Below are 17,581 nucleotides of genomic sequence, written 5' to 3' on the forward strand. Positions count from 1 at the left end.
AATTAAATATCATCTGAACAACAGTGTTGAGACAAAGTTTATTAAGAAATAGAGGTCAGGTAGGTGGCTCACGCCTGTAATCCCAGCACTTTGGGAGGCCAAGGCTGGTGGATCACTTGAGGCCAGGAGTTTGAGAGCAGCCTGGCCAACATGGTGAAACTCTGTTTCTACTGAAAATACAAAAATTAGCTGAGTGTCATGGTGCAGGCCTGTAATCCCAGCTACTTGGGAGGCTGAGGTCAGAGAATAGCTTTCACCCAGGAGGCAGAGGTTGCAGTGAGCAGAGATAATGCCACTGCACTCCATCCTGGGTGCCACTGCACCAGCCTGGGTGACAGGGCAAGACTCTGTCTCCAAAAAAAAAAAAAGAAAGAAAGAAATAGACAAAGTAGCTACAAAAACTCCTGAATCATCTTGTTCTCACTCTTTCTAACCCCAACTCGGCATTTGACTCAAAGTTATAATGCACTCCGGCTTCATTCTTAAGATGCGACACCCGGGTGTTCTGTTTTTGGCTTAGAATGTTAGAACTTATGGAAATAACCCTATTTCCCTTTCTCTCTTTGTCCCAGTGACCAAACAGATCCCTTTAACCGTAGTCCCCTCACCATGGACCAGATCCGGCCAAACACAGAACTAAAAGAAAAAATCCAACGGTGGCTTGCAGAGAGGAAACAACAAAAGGAGCAACTTGAATAGATACTGTGAACTAACCAAACCAAAACCAACCCCAGAGTGCAGATAAACAATTGTTTGTGGTTTCTCTCTTTCTGGTTCTGTTCCTTTTCTTTCTTCTTTTCTTTTTCTTTTCTTTTTTTTTTTCTTTACTAAATTAGAGAACTGCTCTTGCTGAAATTATGATAGTTAAGATTCCTAAGAACTTGACAATGCTCCCCTGGCTTGCAGGAAATTATACTTATTATAGCATCACCAAGTTTAGAAATCATCACTAATTTTCACCCTCTGTTGTCTCTTCATATTCTTCTTCCTTTTCCTAAATGAAATTATATTATTTCAACTACTAAAACTTCCCGCCACCCTGCTATTTCTCTTCCAATTACTGTTCAAACATTTTTGGTGAGTGCTGCTTTTAGAAGTATGTGATGTCACATATTTCAGTGACAGCTGATGTTATCAGAAAAATCCTGTGTTACCCTGTGTATTTACTAGTCCTCATGATCTAGACTTAACCCCTTTTCTGTGTTACAGAGTAACTTCACATAAAAGCAGATACCTTTAAGTTTGTGTAGACTTTTGAATAAGATGATAGACGAGAATTTTTTTTAAAAAAGGAATTTAAAGGAATCTTGTGCAACTTCTGTTGATAACTCTTAATTTTGTTATACAGTCTTTTTAATAAGGATTGGTAGGGCAATCCTACCAATTGATGGGGGTGAGGAGACTGTTGGGCCCTTATTCTCTTATGAAAATCTGTTTCTACAAGGACTAGGCCTAAGTAGATTTAGGCAACGGGTATCATATCCATGAAAAATGTCATTTTAAGACACTAATATCAACAGTATATCTCAGTGTGTGAGATATATAAATACACACACACATACACCCCATGTGCTTTTTTGTTGGTTTAGTGTAAACTGAGTACCACTTTATATTTTCTCTTCCATAATGAGATGTATGCAGTATGTGGCCATGTTTACTAACATACTCATTCTTCACAAAATTCTGAGATTATAAAATGTATATAGTTAATATTTGTGTGAGCTTGTGACCTGACTTCTAAGAGCTACTTCTAACACAGCCTTAGGTCTTCAATTAACAAAGTAGGAAGTTGAGCACAACCTTGTCTGCAGCCATTTTAAATATCCACTTAGCCCTGTGTAGTTGGTAGGTGGACACCACTTTCATAAGTGAACTTGAGCTCACTACTCAATTTTGCAGCTTAATATGCTGACTAGGGACATTCCCCTATGGATTATCTTTATATCACTGTCTTTCTAAGCCCAGAGATGTCATAAGTGACAAGAAAAGTGATAGGATCAAGAAATGGGTGTCACTGCTTCATTTGGAACATGTTATTAACTATGGTCTCTTTCAAATAAAATAGTAGTTTTATATTTCAACACAAGTTGCTATAAGCAGTCCTTGATGTGTTTTTGATTGCATCAGCTGGAAAGCCTCAAATCTAAGAGGGCTTCCCATCCTAGATATAAAATAGGTGTTGCCTATTGCTGTGCTTATAAAATGAAAAAGGAAGTTGAGGACACTTTTGCAAATGCCAGAATGTAAGATTCATTCAGTGTGCTCCCTGGGCCTTTATGGCATGGGTTGACAGGATTTGTTTATTTTCTAAAATTAGCTTCATTCAATATTTATCATCCTCCTTTCCCTCTCTGAGAATGAACTATGTATAAAACAAGCTTCTGCCTATTTGCATTTATCCTCCAAACCCAATCTAGTAGGATGTTCTCATTTTAAAAATGAGGGGAAAAGACCAGAGTTTTTCAGGAGAAAACTGGAGGAAAATGGGCACAAAAACTCAGAAGGCAGCTATTCCCAGCAGCTTCCTAGTTAACAACCCCCATGCTGCCTCCAGTCTTTGTCTGTATTCTTCTGTATTTAACCTTCAGATTGTAAGCCTTTTCTGGCAAGCTTTTCTTCTTTTTTTAAACTCTTTTCCTGAAACTTTTTATGAATGGCTATGGCACCATTAATGCTGCTGAATATCTTTAAACTCTGCACAGGCAAGTGTGTAGCTTAAGGCCACTACTGGTAAGGAAACCAAGTGTGTCCTCTGTGCCTTTTTTCTTTCTGTGAAGTAATTTAAGAATATCCAAAAAAATTAGACTTTAAAAAGTTATCTTGGTACAACACCGTGTGTATATACACTTGGAAGCTTAAAAAGGTGTTTTGTCTGGACCTTAGAAGCAGCTCTAAATCTAGTAGAGCAGACTTTCTAACATACCTAGTTTCGTGTATTGGCTTTGCTGGAGTATGATAGCAAAATGAAGACTCTACTCAGCTCTGGTATTGCTCATAACTTACCAAGAGGCTAATACTAAACTTGGAAAATTGTTTAAGTATGTTTTATCAAGCAGTCTGGGTTTTGTTTTTTAATATACTTTTTAATGGATATGTGAAAACTGAAGGAAACGTTAAAGGTTTTTTAATGGTGCAAGTGAAGGTGCCAGTTGCTATTAGATATCACACTCTACAAAAGCTTCATTACTTTATTTGATGGTGGTTGCTAAGCAGCCATTGCACAGAGCATAAGTCTACTGGGTGCCTTTACATGCCAGAGGCTGGTGCTGCACTGTTGATGTCATGTGAGGAAATAATGCACATGCTCTAACTGCTCAACAGGAAATGAACCTAGAAACAGAAAATGAAAAGGTTGATTGAAATAAAACTTGATCAACGCGACTGTATTTTGAAACATTCCAGGAAGGTTACTTCTTGTCAAACTTGCCTGGCAGTGTTTGTTCAAAACTTGTATTTAATAAATGAACATCTGACTTACAACCTTTGTTATCACTTTATTCCAGTATTAAAAGCTAGTGGCAGTTTCAGAAATCCCCCTGAAAACTTAGAGGATTCTGACGTTTCACTTTTTTTTTAGGTAAGTAACATCAAATATGTGTGACCTGGCTGACCCAGCCTGCCTTACCAGGCCTCTGGAGGGGACCCTGGGGTTACCCTCAGGAGATGAATCTCACAGTATGGTTTTCCTAACCAGCTCTCTTTTGGCTTCACTGTTTTTCTTTATCTGGCCTGAACCCCAGGTCTTTGTAATCAGTTGCTGTTATCTTCCCCTTTCTTGCTCCTTGTTTCCATACCCCTGCCATGCAAGACGTCAGCCTAGATTAACTCAGCCATTCCCCTCTGCTGTAATATCCAAACTGCAGACCATTGTTGGAGGAAAAACACAATTTTTAGAATGGTACAACCACAAACTTATCTCTAACGTTGCCCAACAACCCTTCTGTGTGTCCTTCAGCTATTCCAAACTTTGGCTTCCTTTCTCAAATTCCTTCCCATTCCCCCCTCCCATTTACCCCTCACAATCCGATGACTTTGCCTTCATTTTGCTGGGAAGATAAAGACTTCAGAGACTGTGAAGACTTTCAGACCTCTCTCCCATAATCACATCTGTGGAAAAGGCCCCATAGATCCCTGGCTAGTTCTCTTTTCCTGCCTCATCAGGGCTTTTGTCAATATCCCTTTTTATCAGGCAGGATGGCCTGTGCCTGTAATCCCAGAGCTAAGCAAGAGGCTGAAGTGGGATGATCTCTTGAGGCCAGGAGTTTCAGACCAGCCTGGGCAATGTGGCAAGACCCCGTCTCTAAATAAATAAATGACTGCCTCTTCTCTGTCTTCAATTTCTCCCGAGTTCCACATCCCCCTTTGGTTTTCTGACTTGTAATCCTTTACAGCCATATTTCTTCACCGTTCACCCTGGATCCTATCCTAATTTTTTGAAAAGGCGCTAATGAGTTAAAGATTGCCATATTGCTAAATTAACTTTCCCATCCTTAATTTGACTTTTCTGCAGTATCTAGGGCAGCAGAATCACTCCTTCATTGAAAAGTTCTTAGTTCCTTGATAACACTTCTAATTTTTCTTTCCATCTCTCTAACCATTCCAAAAATCGGAGATTTACTTCTGCTCAGACTTCCCCAGGTTACATTACTTATAGTTCTGTTCCTCTCATCAGATGCCACTTCCCTACATACATCTTTTCCTCCTCATATTAAACTATGAAGTTTCAGCCCTCTGTAGTATACAGCTGTTCTCTTACACATCGGCTCAAGGATCTTTTCTAGGAAGTATGCTGAAATCAGCACCATGCCTAATCTGATGGAATGCCCCCTCTCTGAGTATACATTGCAACTTCAGATCTCAACTCTGCCACTTCCAAACTGTGTGGCCATTTTTCAAGCCCAGTCTCAATGGGGACAATGCCTTACAGGCTTTCTTTAAATTCCAAAATGCCTGGCATAGTGTGGGCGTTCAATACAGGTGATTTTTTTCCTCACATCTGCACAGCTCCTTGTGGTTAACTAGGGAATTAGGGGAAATGGATTCCAATCGTGATACAGCACTTTGGGGAGATTGGGATTACAAAAAATCAACTTTAAAAGGGCTATGGGGCCAGGCGCGGTGATTCACGCCTGTAATCCCAGCACCAAGGCGGGCGGATCACTTGAAGCTAGGAGTTCGAGATCAGCCTGGCCAACATGGTGAAACACCGTCTCTACTAAAAGTACAAAAATTAGCCAAGCGTGGTGGCGGGCGCCTGTAGTCCCATCTACTCGGGAGACTGAGGCACAACAATCGCTGGAACCCGGGGGACGGAGGTTGCAGTGAGCCGAAGTCGTGCCACTGCACTTCAGCCTGGGCGACAGAGCGAGACTGTCTCAAATAAAAAGGGCTATGGGTTGAGCCTGGTGACAGGCTGTGTGGTGATGGCTCGGCCCCTAACTTTCTATGTTTGGCCTTGGACCTTCTCTACCTCTGTACAACGATCGTGTTGGACTAGAAGAATCTCAGCGAATCCTTCTCCAGTACTGACTTCAAAGGTTCTCAGAATCGCAGCGAAAGCACCCTACGCAAAATAGCGGAGGTCGGCGCCAAGAAAAGCACTGCAGGTTCAGGGCGCATGCGCATTTCCGCTCCTTGCCGGTTTTCCGGACCTCTACGAGTGGCTGCCCCACAAAATGCCTGCTTCTCTGCGGAATCCTACTGTTCTTCACATGCTCTCTAATACCATCTTTTCATATGCACTTTCTCTTCCATGTTGAAAAATTAAATTGACAGACTAGACTCTGCAAAGATCTTTGGACATTTAAGTATCTTCGACCGGCGCGAAAAGAGGCGGCCTGACCTTGGAAGTGGGACGGGGTCCTGCAGCGGGTCCTTCCGGCGGGTGACATTCAGCCGGCGGTTCGGGGCGACGGACTCTCCATCCCAGAACCATGGCCCAATTTGTCCGTAACCTTGTGGAGAAGACCCCGGCGCTGGTGAACGGTGAGCGCGATGTGAGACCGCCGAGGCGGGCACGCGGGCGGCAGGGAGGCCTGCGATGGCCTGAGAGGAAGAAGCGGGCGGCGAAGACCCGAGGGGCCTGCGGGTGCCGGGGCGGGATGGCCTGCAGGTGGAGGGAGCAGGAAGCAGGTTGGCGACTCTTTTCTAACCTTCCGCTCGTCTGACCTGCAGATTGGGTTCTCTACACAACCTAGAAGTTCCTGAATTCTAACCACGACTGGGAAGAGAGGTAGTGTGAAGGAAGCCCGGCGTTGCCCGGCAGCTGCAACCATTACTCCCCCTGAGATCGCTAAGAGCAGGGATCTAGAGGGGATGGTTCTGTTAGGAGAGCTAAGAAAAGGAAGGGCAGAAACGTGAAAGTAAATCAATTCGGCCTCATCACATGTGGTCTTGTTCTCAGTGGAGTATTTGGAAGTCAACAGAAATGTTTAAAGATGGGTGAGCTTTTTTGAACGTTGACTTTGCTTTCTGTCCTAGACGGATTCTAAGATACTTCCGCGTTAATCCGAGGGAAATTTTAGGTGGAAATGGACTTCATGGATGAGTATCCATGCCCCGAGAAGCATAGAACGGGATCCGTATAAACAATAATCTTTGTTACTACAGCTTAGCATTCGTGGAATTTTTTCAGCTTGAAGAGCCTCACTGGTAGACCGCTGTATTTCACAACAACCCTGAATAATCACAGCCTCTGAGTACTAGTTTATTTGGCCAGTAAATATTTCAGTTGTCTTCTCAGTGGCAAGCTATTCATTTTATTCCTGAAGTGAGATAAGCTAAATTGACGTAAGTTTTTCCTAGATGTGCTGTATTCCAGTAAGTGACTGAAGGTCGGATCTCTTAACTTTCGCCTAGATTTATGAAATGTGAATAGAAAGCAGAACTTCAAAAAAAATGTAATACTTTCTAGCCTATTTTGCTGTGTTTGAGTTTGGTTTGGGTATTTTCTTTCTTTCTTTCTTTCTTTTTTTTTTTTCTAGAAGACAGGGACTCACTCTGTCGCCCAGGCTGGAGTGCAGTGCAGATCACAGCTCACTGCAGCCTCCACCTCCTAGGCTCAAGCGATCCTCCCACCTCAGCCTCCTGAGTAGCTGGGATCACAGGCACGCGCCACCATACCCAGCTAATTTTTGTATGTTTTAAGAGACGGGATTTCGCCATGTTGCCCAGTCTGTCTCTTAACTCCTGGGCTCAAGGGATCCTCCCGCCTCGGTGTCCTAAAGTGCCGGAGTTACAGGTGTGAGCCACAGCGCCAGCCGGGTAATTTATCCATTCTCTCCTCCCTTACCTCCATCACCAGCCAAACTATGAGTTATTGAAGGCTGTCCTGCAGAACCTCATAGCCTACTAGTGAAACATTTTACACATTTTCCCAAATAATTTCGTAAGCTTGCAAGAAAATCTTTTACTTTACTAAGATTGTTAAGATATCTGTCATAGAGCTCTACAATTTTATATAAATCAAAAGAGATGGCCCTGCGGTGGTAGCTTACGCCTGTAATCTCAGCACTTTGGGAGGCCAAGGCGGGCAGATCACTTGAGGGCAGGAGTTCGAGACCAGCCTGGCCAACATAGTGAAACCCCATCTCTACAAAAAATACAAAAATTAGGCAGGCTTGGTGGTGCATATCTGTAATCGCAGCTACTTGGGAGGCTGAGGCAGGAGAATCGCTTGAACCCCGGAGGCGGAGGTTGCAGTGAGTCAAGATCGCACCACTGCATTCCAGCCTGGGCGACGAAGCGAGGCTAGGTCTCAAAAAAAAAAAAAAAAAAAAAATGCTGGACACTGTGGCTCACGCCTGTAATCCCAGCACTTTGGGAGGCCAAGGCAGGTGGATTACCTGAGGTCAGGAGTTAGAGACCAGCCTCACTAATATGGTGAAACCTCGTCTCTACTAAAACAGAAATTAGCCGGGCATGGTGGCAGGCGCCTATAATCCCAGCTACTCGGGAAGCTGAGGCAGGAAAATCTCTTTAACCCAGGAGGCGGAGGTTGCAGTGAGCCAAGATTGCGCCACTGCACTCCAGCCTGGCGACAGAGCGAGACTCTGTCTAAAAAAAAAAAAAAACTAAAGAGAAAAAAGGATTAGAGGCTTCACTCTGGACTTTGTGGGTGATTTAAGGCACAATTCTTAATATTTCAAGTGGATTTTTTTTCTGGTGTGGCTTTCACATTTTTTAGGTGGCGCATATTAAGGAATTGCAAACTAATTTTTATGATCTAAAAAGAAAAGTAACACCAAGGTAATTTTTTTGTTATGAAATATATAATATAAACCCTTCCTCCGTTGTAAATAATTGAAAGATAACTTGTTATTCTTCCAAAAGTACTTAGAAAGGAGGACTCAACTGGGCTGGAATGTTAACGTGGAAATACAGTTTGCTTTATAACATACATAGGTTAGTGTATTAAATGTGAATGTTAAATATTTAATAAAAATTACTGACTATATCTGTTAATTCCCCTGGGGGTCAAAAAAGCTTATGGAAATAAGTAAATTTATCATCAGGCTTGCCTAGGAAGATCATAGAATCTGATTTTTTTTTCCCTTAACTGTAGACTTTATTTGTATTTCAATAGTTTTTCCAATAATCTTTCAGTTCCGGGATCCAATCCAGTGTACCACATTGCATTTAGTTTCTGTGTCTTCCCAACCTCCTCTGGTCTGGGACAGTTTCCCAGTCTTCCCTCATCTTTCCTGACCTTGACAGTTTTAAGGTATCTAGGTATCTTGTCTGTCTAGGTATCTGTCTTGTCTAAGTATCTGTCTAGGTATCCTGAAGAATTTCCTCAATCTGGATTTGTCTGGTGTTTTTCTCATGCTTAGTTTGGAACTATGGATTTTGAGGAAATACCACAGTGAAGAGATGCCCTAATCACATGTCAGGAGGTATATGATATTCCTGTGACATCTCTGGTGATACAAGCTTTCATCACTTGGTTATAGGTTCCTCTACTGTAAAGTTACTGTTTTTCTCTCCGTGTTCTATAGAAGCAAATAACTAAGCCTATCCCATAAAGGCAAAGTGTGATTACAGTGGGGGGATTCCATCTCCTGTAGGGGGGAATATCTACATAAATTAAATAGAATTTTTCTGTGAGAAAGATTTGTCTCTTCTCCATTTATTTATCCAGTCACTTATTGTATGGACTTGTACGTTGATTTCATACTTTCTGTATCAAATACTGTATTATTGCTCAAATTATTTCAGCCTTGGCTATTTGGGAGCTCTTTCAGGTTAGCACCTCTGTCCCTTTGACATACCGCCTCCCTTTCTGATACTACAAGATGCTTCAGATTTATATTGTATTTTCCCTGTCCCAGCCCTAGAATCAGCCATTTCTCCAAGGAACCTTAGTTCCTTTTATTGGACAATAGAATTGAGAAACTAAGGTCTGGGTGCTGTTTATGTTCCTTGCTACCAGAATATCACTACTTCTAGTTCCTCTCATTTGACAGGAATATAGATATGTATCAGTATAGATGTGTGTATGTGTATACGTGCATACTAAGCCATGTATATACATGCATATATGTATATATAATTATTTCTGTGTCTATCAGTCTGTGTATATATTAAGCTAAACCTGAGTCCAACTCTAACCCAGTACTGTGGGATTTATTCTTGCTGCTTTTCTTGCTTACCTGTAACATCACTCAACCTCCACTGAGAAATCTAGCTCCCATTATCTACCATTCATTATGTTTTATCTCTTGTATACATGTAAAGCAGTTTCAAACTCTTTAACCTGTATCCCCTAAGAAACAAATTTACCACTTAAAATAGTGTTTATGTACAGTATACTGATTCTTTTTTTTTTTTTAAGGATGAAATATCTGTGTGTTGGAGATAATATTGACAATTGATTGACTGTTACACAAGATTGTACTTTTTTTTTATTGTCCCATCTTACAGGCATTGGCAGTTCTGTTTGGAACTATCTCTTAGAGCTTTGTGTCTGCTTAAAGGTATGCCCATATCCCCAAACATAGAAGATGAGGGAGATAGTAATTCAGAAATACTCAAATGGAGGCCATTAATATGAGGAAAACACCAAGAGCCTTGGGTAATCTGTCTTTGAACAGTAGACACTTTATGGGCGTTCATGCTATTTTTATTACGTTTCTCTTGTAATTTTTGAAACAGAGTCTCATTCTGTCCCCCAGACTGGAGTGTAATGGTGAGATCTTGCCTCACTGCAACCTCTGGCTCCCGTGTTCAAGCAATTCTTGTGCCTCGGCCTCCCGAGTAGCTGGGACTACCGGCACACGCCACCATGCCCAGCTAATTTTTGTAGTTTTAGTAGAGACAGGGTTTCACCACGTTGGGCAGGCTGGTCTCAAATTCCTGGCCACAAGTGATCTGCCCATCTCGGCCTCCCAAAGTGCTGGGTTTACAGGCATGACTACTGCACTTAGCCTCTCTTATAATTTTTTAAATAAAAAATGTCTTCCTCTTTCTGAAATCACTACTGCAGTCTCACAACTACCCTGGTTGTTAATGATCTCTTCTCTTGAAATAGTAAATACCTTGAGGAATTCCAGCTTGGTAATAGATTCTAGTTTTGGCTCTTCTTAACTATACATGTAGATTTTACTTTTATTATTTGTGGTGCCTTTAAAAGAGGAGCAGCTGTGCTTTTGTCAGAGAAACATTTAATCCAGCACATATTGATGAGGATACCAAAATGGGTACCAGTTGTTTTAATTCCATCTGGACTTGTGGATAATATTATGATAACTTTTCATCTTGTTCTTAAGAGTGCCATTCTAAATCCTTCATCCCTTTCTTCACCTCTTTCTTCAAATTTGCTGGTCTCTCTCCAAGAAAATATGAATAAATTGACTGTTCTCTTGTTTTTAAATCCAATTTCTAGCATCTTTACAGTTAGCTAGATTTGCCATTCATAAATGAAGTACAGTACTAGCTGGCCAATAGTGAAGTACTGGCATAATTGAATGTGCTTATAGCATCCTGCCTGATTGAACATCCCTGTGGCACAGGTGTTCTGCATCTTTAAAAGCCTCTTGTTACCAGGGAGCAGCTTTGACTTTTCACACCGGGTGCACATTTGGTACAAGCAGTGAATGAAGGTGATGCATGAATAAATATTTGTGTCCAGCCCACACATCTGCTTCTTTCGGTCTCTAGTGAGTTCATCCTGGTTTTTTGTTTTGTTTTGTTTTGTTTTCCAGCTGCTGTGACTTACTCGAAGCCTCGATTGGCCACATTTTGGTACTACGCCAAGGTTGAGCTGGTTCCTCCCACCCCTGCTGAGATCCCTAGAGCTATTCAGAGCCTGAAAAAAATAGTCAATAGTGCTCAGACTGGTAGCTTCAAACAGCTCACAGTTAAGGTAACCATGGGCTAAATGAAAACGGATGTGCATAACAGAAAATGTCTTCCCTTGGGATTTTTCTGATTGTTTTGATTAATATATATGTTTCCAATGAGGCTGAATCCAGCATAATGAGGAAAAAAGTTTTGACTGCTGAGGAAGATACTTACTTTTCTAATTTTGTCACCTGGGTAGAAATAATTAGCCCATTTTATGTCTTAGTTTCCTAAGAGTCTTAAACCTAGCAAAAAAGTGACCATTTTTATTGGGAAATTTTTTTTCCTTTCCTATATTAGATAGTATACTAAAATATGATGGCTTGCTTTGCTGAGTCTGTACTTTTTTCATCTGTAGTCCTGAGATTGTCCCCAATTCAGCCAAAACATCTCTTGAACTATGTCACAGTCAGGAAGCTAACACTTCTTATATATAAGATAAAAATACCAAACTGGGTTATTGAATTGTGTGAAGATAAAATCTAAAAACTGTAAGAATTGGAACTTGCAGCCATATGCAGTCACTTCCTGCCTGTAATCCCAGTACTTTGGGAGGCCAAAGTAGGAGGATTGCCTGAGGCCAGAAGTTCAAGACCAGCCTGGACAACATAGCAAGGCCCTATCTCTATCCAAAAAAGTGAAAAAAAATTGCCAGGTGTGGTGGCATGCACCTGTAGTCCCAACTACTTGGGAGGCTGAGGCGAGAGGATCGCTTGAGCCCGGGAGTTAGAGGAGGCAGTGAGCTCTGATTGTGTCACTGCCTGGGTGACAGAGTAAGACCCTATCTCTTAAAAAAAGGAAAAAAGGCTGGGCGCAGTGGCTCACGCCTGTAATCCCAGCACTTTGGGAGGCTGAGGCGGGCAGATCACGAGGTCAGGAGATCAAGACCATCCTGGCTAACACGGTGAAACCCCATCTCTACTAAAAATACAAAAAATTAGCTGGGTGTGGTGGCGGGAGCCTGTAGTCCCAGCTACTTGGGAGGCTGAGGCAGGAGAATGGCAAGAACCTGGGAGGCGGAGCTTGCAGTGAACCGAGATCGTGCCACTGCACTCCAGCCTGGGTGACAGAGCGAGACTCCATCTCAAAAAAAAGAAAAAGGACAAAAAAGAACTGGAACTTGGATTTTATTTGCATGATCCAAGCACAGAGTACAAAAAGCCTAAATAATTGCTAGTTTTAGAGCCTACATCCTGGGAAGTGTGGTTGTTTTTCAGAAGACTTCCATAAATTTCCGGTCTAATTTGATGGGGAAAATTCACTTCCAGAAGTGCTAAAAGGAAAAGGTCCAGTTTTGTTATGGAAAGTTATTTTTTCAAGTAGAATTTCAAGATCCATATTATTGCTCCATGTATTAATAACAGTGCTTTCCTGAGCCATATGTGCATATTTCTCTTTGGGACAACAAAATGTTGATACGAATACCAGATACTTGGTCAGAGTTAAGTCAAATACTGAATGAATAAAAATGAGGTCTAAAGGGGAAGACAGCACTTCATCTTTCAGCAGATTTTCTTTTGCCAGACAAAAATGTCTATTCAGAGACTCGGCCTTCCTAGAGCCATCCTTTCATATGAATGCCCTATCTAAATGCGCCAGCTATATCCAGGATGTGGATTGTTTTAGGGCTCATAAAGTGTCTCATAAACTTATAATGAAAGGGTTAAGTCAGTTCAGGTCTTTAAAGAATGCTTTGAAAGAATTTATATAAGCTCTGACTACTTACCTTACAAAATTGAAAGTTCAAGGGTTCTCAGCAGTTGAAGAGAAGTAATGTTAGTAATTCTCAACTTTGACTAAAACTGCCTTCTAGTTTGAATAGCATCTTTTATGTTCTTTGTCTCCTTAATTCTGGAAAAGAATAGTTTCAAATATATATATATTTATATATATTTATTTACATATATAATTTATATATATATATATATATATATATATATATATATATATATATAAGATACCTTAAAATGTATGCTTCTTTTTTCAGGAAGCTGTGCTGAATGGTTTGGTGGCCACTGAGGTGTTGATGTGGTTTTATGTCGGAGAGATTATAGGCAAGCGTGGCATCATTGGCTATGATGTTTGAAGACCAATCTTTAACATCTGATTATATTTGATTTATTATTTGAGTGTTGTTGGACCATGTGTGATCAGACTGCTATCTGAATAAAATAAGATTTGTCAAAACTCAGTGTTTTCTCCATCAGATACTCCATGAAAGGTCACAATTTCTCTTGATATTAAGCTGGGTTGTCTTTAAACAACTCTAAATACACGTCTGTTTAGCCCGCAATTGGAGAGGATATATGTGGCAATATTAACCTGGTGCATGAATATATGGGGATAACATTTTAATTTGAAGGTTTGGAATATATATATTTAAGCTTTATTTCCAGAACAGTGAGGGTTAGGTCTTGGGAAAACTATAACTTGCCAAAGTAGAAGAAATAGTAGTACCATATGCCAAAGCGATAGAGATGAATCATGTCAGTAGTTAGAATAACATTTCAACTGTTTTCTTTGCTAAAATCACGGAAAGACCCTATTGACAACATCTATGTCTGTAAAAATGTTAGAGTACTTGTCATCTTGAATATAGCCTCCCCAAGAGAGAACAGGGTGGTATTCTAAGTATGTATCTTTGTAACATCTTTAGCAGTAGGACAGAGCCATACATTTGAAATCTGATTTTTATGTGTGTTATTCGTTTGTCTGGTTTTACTACCTTTGCAAAAACAAAATACCCTACAGATATTTAAACAAGGTTATAATTTAGCATCTTCCCTGGATCTAAATAGTATATTATATCCTGAAATAAATGAAATGATTGCTATTAGTCTGTCTTCTGGAGCGATTTTATTGGGTATATAGGAGAGATTGATCATTCCTTAGCTTTTCCCCGGGATCTTAGAATCCTAAATTGACTCATTGGTACTTTCCTAAATCCACTGTTATTCTTGCAGCCACAGCAAAACATGCAATACCAACTGATGATAACCAAAAGGTGGTTGCATATTTATTACAAAAGCATTATGGCTCACAATATAGTATTAATCCTTTAATAGTGTTGAACCTTTATCCAGTCAATCCCAAATTTACCCACTGCATTTAGAACACTACTATTTTAGCCTAATAAACATCACAGCTTATCTAAGTGATAGGCAAGAAAGTCCCCATAGAGACTGCCACGCTGCTAAAATGTGAAGTAATGCCTAACTTACTCCTGCAATAAACAGGTGGTCAAAACTGAAACGACCTCTTTTCAAAAAGTGCTCAAAAAGACTGATATGAGAATGGCAATCAGTTTCTTTTTCATACAGTGCATGATTATTCAAATTAACCAGAAAAAAACAAGGTAGGAGATCAGCTAGTACTAGTTAAAACCTACAGACACCTAGTTGATTCATGATATGTAATGTGATTGTTTTTAACGCCACGGTCACACCAGAAGGTCCTCAAAATAAACATTTACTACTCACTTCACTGCAACTTCCTCCTCCTTTGCCATACACAACACCTCTGGTCTCCCCTGTGGCTAATAGTGCATGTACGGAATTTTCTTAGGTTAAAATAGCAGTGAGCTCCTTGAAGTGGCCACTTGACTTCACCAGGCTTGTTTCTCTTTTTTTTTTTGTCCTCATCAACCCCAAATATCTTCTAACAGAACTGTTGAGGCTTTCACTGAATGTGTGCTGCCAAGTGTTTGGCATTGGCAAACTCGGTGTTTATTGTGCACCTCCTAAGTTCTAGGCACAATTAAAATGGCAGAAACATTCATGAACAAGACTGTTACCTGTTTCACAGAGTTTGATCTGGTAAGACAGGTAATTAGGCATGCAATTACTATAATAAGATGTGAGAAGTACTATAATGAGGGAAGGGGAAGGTATACTTGAAAGGCTAACCCAGGGCGGGGTGCAGTGGCTCACACCTGTAATCCCAGCACTTTGGGAGGCCAAGGCAGGCGGATCATGAGGTCAGGAGTTTGAGACCAGCCTGGCCAATATAGTGAAACCCTGTCTCTACTAAAAATACAAAAATTAACCAGGCGTGGTGGCACACACCTGTAGTCCCAGCTACTCGGGAGGCTGAGGCAGTAGAATCACTTGAACCTGGGAGGTGGAGGTTGCAGTGAGCCGAGATCACGCCACTGCACTCCAGCCTGGGCGACAGAGGGAGACTCTGTCTCAAAAAAAAAAAAAAAAAGGCTAACCCAGATGAGAAGGACATTCAAGGGAGCTTGTCAGAGAAAATAGTAGCTATATAAACCAGGAAAGTACATTAGCCAAGAAGAATGGAGCAAGGTATGCTGGCCAAGTGAAACAACCTGTGCAAAAGCTACTGTCAGAAAAAGTGTAGTACATTGAGGGTCTGAGAGTGTAAGTGTGGCCAAATTGCCAGGCAGAGGAGAGCACTGAGAGGTAAAGCCAGAGATGGTGGGGACCAGATTGTATTTTATGCCTATTAAGGCTTGGACTTCTTTAAGGACATTGAATGGAAAGCCATTGAAAGATTTTGACAAGGCACAGTCCTGCCCTGAAGTAACGGGTAGTCTAACATCAGCAGGTAATTTCAATTCCATGTAACAAAAGCCAGAATAGAAACCTGCAAACTTGCATAGGGTTCATGTAACAGTGCATGTGGTCCTACAATTTTCTCAGTATGTAAAAGTAGAAGTACTCATTTAGTAGTAGGCATCACGAGGAGAGAGAACATAATGGTTAAGTCAAAGCCAGTTATGCAAATATTTGTCACTGTGGTCCAAAGGTTTATTCCTAAGGAAACTGCTATCTATGTATAAGTAAGTGAGGCTTTTTGTTGAGGCTTTCATCATTTCAAAACTAATGTGACCAGGTGCGGTGGCTCACGCCTATAATCCCAGCACTTTGGGAGGCCGAGGTGGGCGGATCACGAGGTCAAGAGATCAAGACCATCCTGGCCAACATGGTGAAACCCCATCTCTAATAAGAATACAAAAATTAGCTGGGCGTGGTGGCACATGCCTGTAGTCCCTGCTACTTGGGAGGCTGAGGCAGGAGAATCGCTTGAATCCAGGAGGCAGAGGTTGCAGTGGCCGAGGTGGCACCACTGCACTCCAGCCTGGCACAGAGCGAGACTCCGTCTCAAAAAAAAAAAAAAAAAAAAAGCTAATGTGAGGCCGGGTGCGGTGGCTCACACCTGTAATCCCAGCACTTTGAGAGGCCAAGGCTGGCGGATCACCTGAGGTCAGGAGTTGGAGACCAGCCTGACCAACATAGTGAAACCCCATCTCTTCTAAAAATACAAAATTAGCCGGGCGTCGTGGCACATGCCTGTAATCCCAGCTACTTGGGAAGCTGAGGCAGGAGAATCTCTTGAACCTGGGAGGTGGAGGTTGCAGTGAGCCAAGATCATGCCATTGCACTCCAGCCTGGGCAACGAGCGAAACTTGGTCTCAAAAAAAAAAAAAAAAAAAAAAAAAACGAATGTGAAACTGTCCACATTGCATATTCCATCCTTTTTTTTTGGCTGGAGTGCAGTGGTGTGATCTCGGCTCCCTGTAACCTCTACCTCCTGGGTTCAAGAGATTCTCCTGCCTCAGCCTCCCAAGTAGCTGGGACTACAGGCGCACACCACCATGTCCAGCTCATTTTTTTGTATTTTTAGTAGAGTCAGGGTTTCACCACGTTGGCCAGGATGGTCTCGATTTCTTGACCTTGTGATCTGCCCGCCTCGGCCTCCCGAAGTGCTGGAATTACAGGAGTGAGCCACCACGCCCGGCCTCATCCTTTGTTTTATACATCTCAGCATTGTTCTTAGATTAACAGTTTCTCCTCTTTTCCATTCATCTCTTACATACCTAAGTATTCTACCCTGATTTCTAAGGATAGCTCAATGCTTTCTTTTTAAATATTTCATATTTGTATAACACTTTACCTTTTCAAAGCACTTGCACCAACTATCGCATTTAGCCCTCAACTTTCCTCTGAAGCACGTGCCATAAATGATATACCATTTAACAAGAGAGGAACTGAGCAGAAAACATAAAACAATTTGGCTAGGATCCCAAGAGCAATAAGTGGTGGCAGCATAAGCTGGGCCCAGGTCATGATCCTGTGTTGTAGTCTGTGCCCTGACTCTACCTGTGACCAGCTTGTGGGTCCTGCTTTGTATTTCCACAGTTCCATTCTGTATTATATATTCTTGGTCCTGCTTTGCCCTACTATTAAGTTGTTTAAGATTTCTTGTCTCATTAGATATC

General features: G+C 41.4%; 2 protein-coding genes and 1 long non-coding RNA gene across 4 annotated transcripts in view; 2 read left to right on the plus strand and 1 right to left on the minus strand.

Annotated features, from left to right (window-relative positions):
* UBE4A (ubiquitination factor E4A) overlaps positions 1–3,480 on the plus strand; it is a 39,942-nt gene extending 36,462 nt beyond the window's left edge. For both annotated transcript variants that reach the window (XM_004052217.5, XM_019037108.4), the window contains exon 20: positions 573–3,480. In XM_004052217.5, coding sequence (XP_004052265.1) covers positions 573–699 — 127 coding nt within the window. In that variant the 3' untranslated portion in view covers positions 700–3,480. The remainder of the gene's footprint in view (positions 1–572) is intronic.
* LOC134756479 (uncharacterized) overlaps positions 1–17,581 on the minus strand; it is a 37,385-nt gene that overhangs the window by 14,279 nt on the left and 5,525 nt on the right. The gene's annotated exons all lie outside the window — the stretch shown is intronic.
* Positions 832–13,527, plus strand: ATP5MG (ATP synthase membrane subunit g). Its single transcript, XM_031015794.3, has 3 exons — positions 832–5,985; positions 11,202–11,362; positions 13,328–13,527. The coding sequence occupies exons 1-3, from the start codon at positions 5,934–5,936 to the stop codon at positions 13,424–13,426; spliced, it is 312 nt and encodes a 103-aa protein (XP_030871654.1). The 5' UTR covers positions 832–5,933; the 3' UTR covers positions 13,427–13,527.

This window comes from Gorilla gorilla, chromosome 9 (assembly GCF_029281585.2).
Source record: "Gorilla gorilla gorilla isolate KB3781 chromosome 9, NHGRI_mGorGor1-v2.1_pri, whole genome shotgun sequence".
Taxonomy (NCBI): Eukaryota; Metazoa; Chordata; class Mammalia; order Primates; family Hominidae; genus Gorilla; species Gorilla gorilla.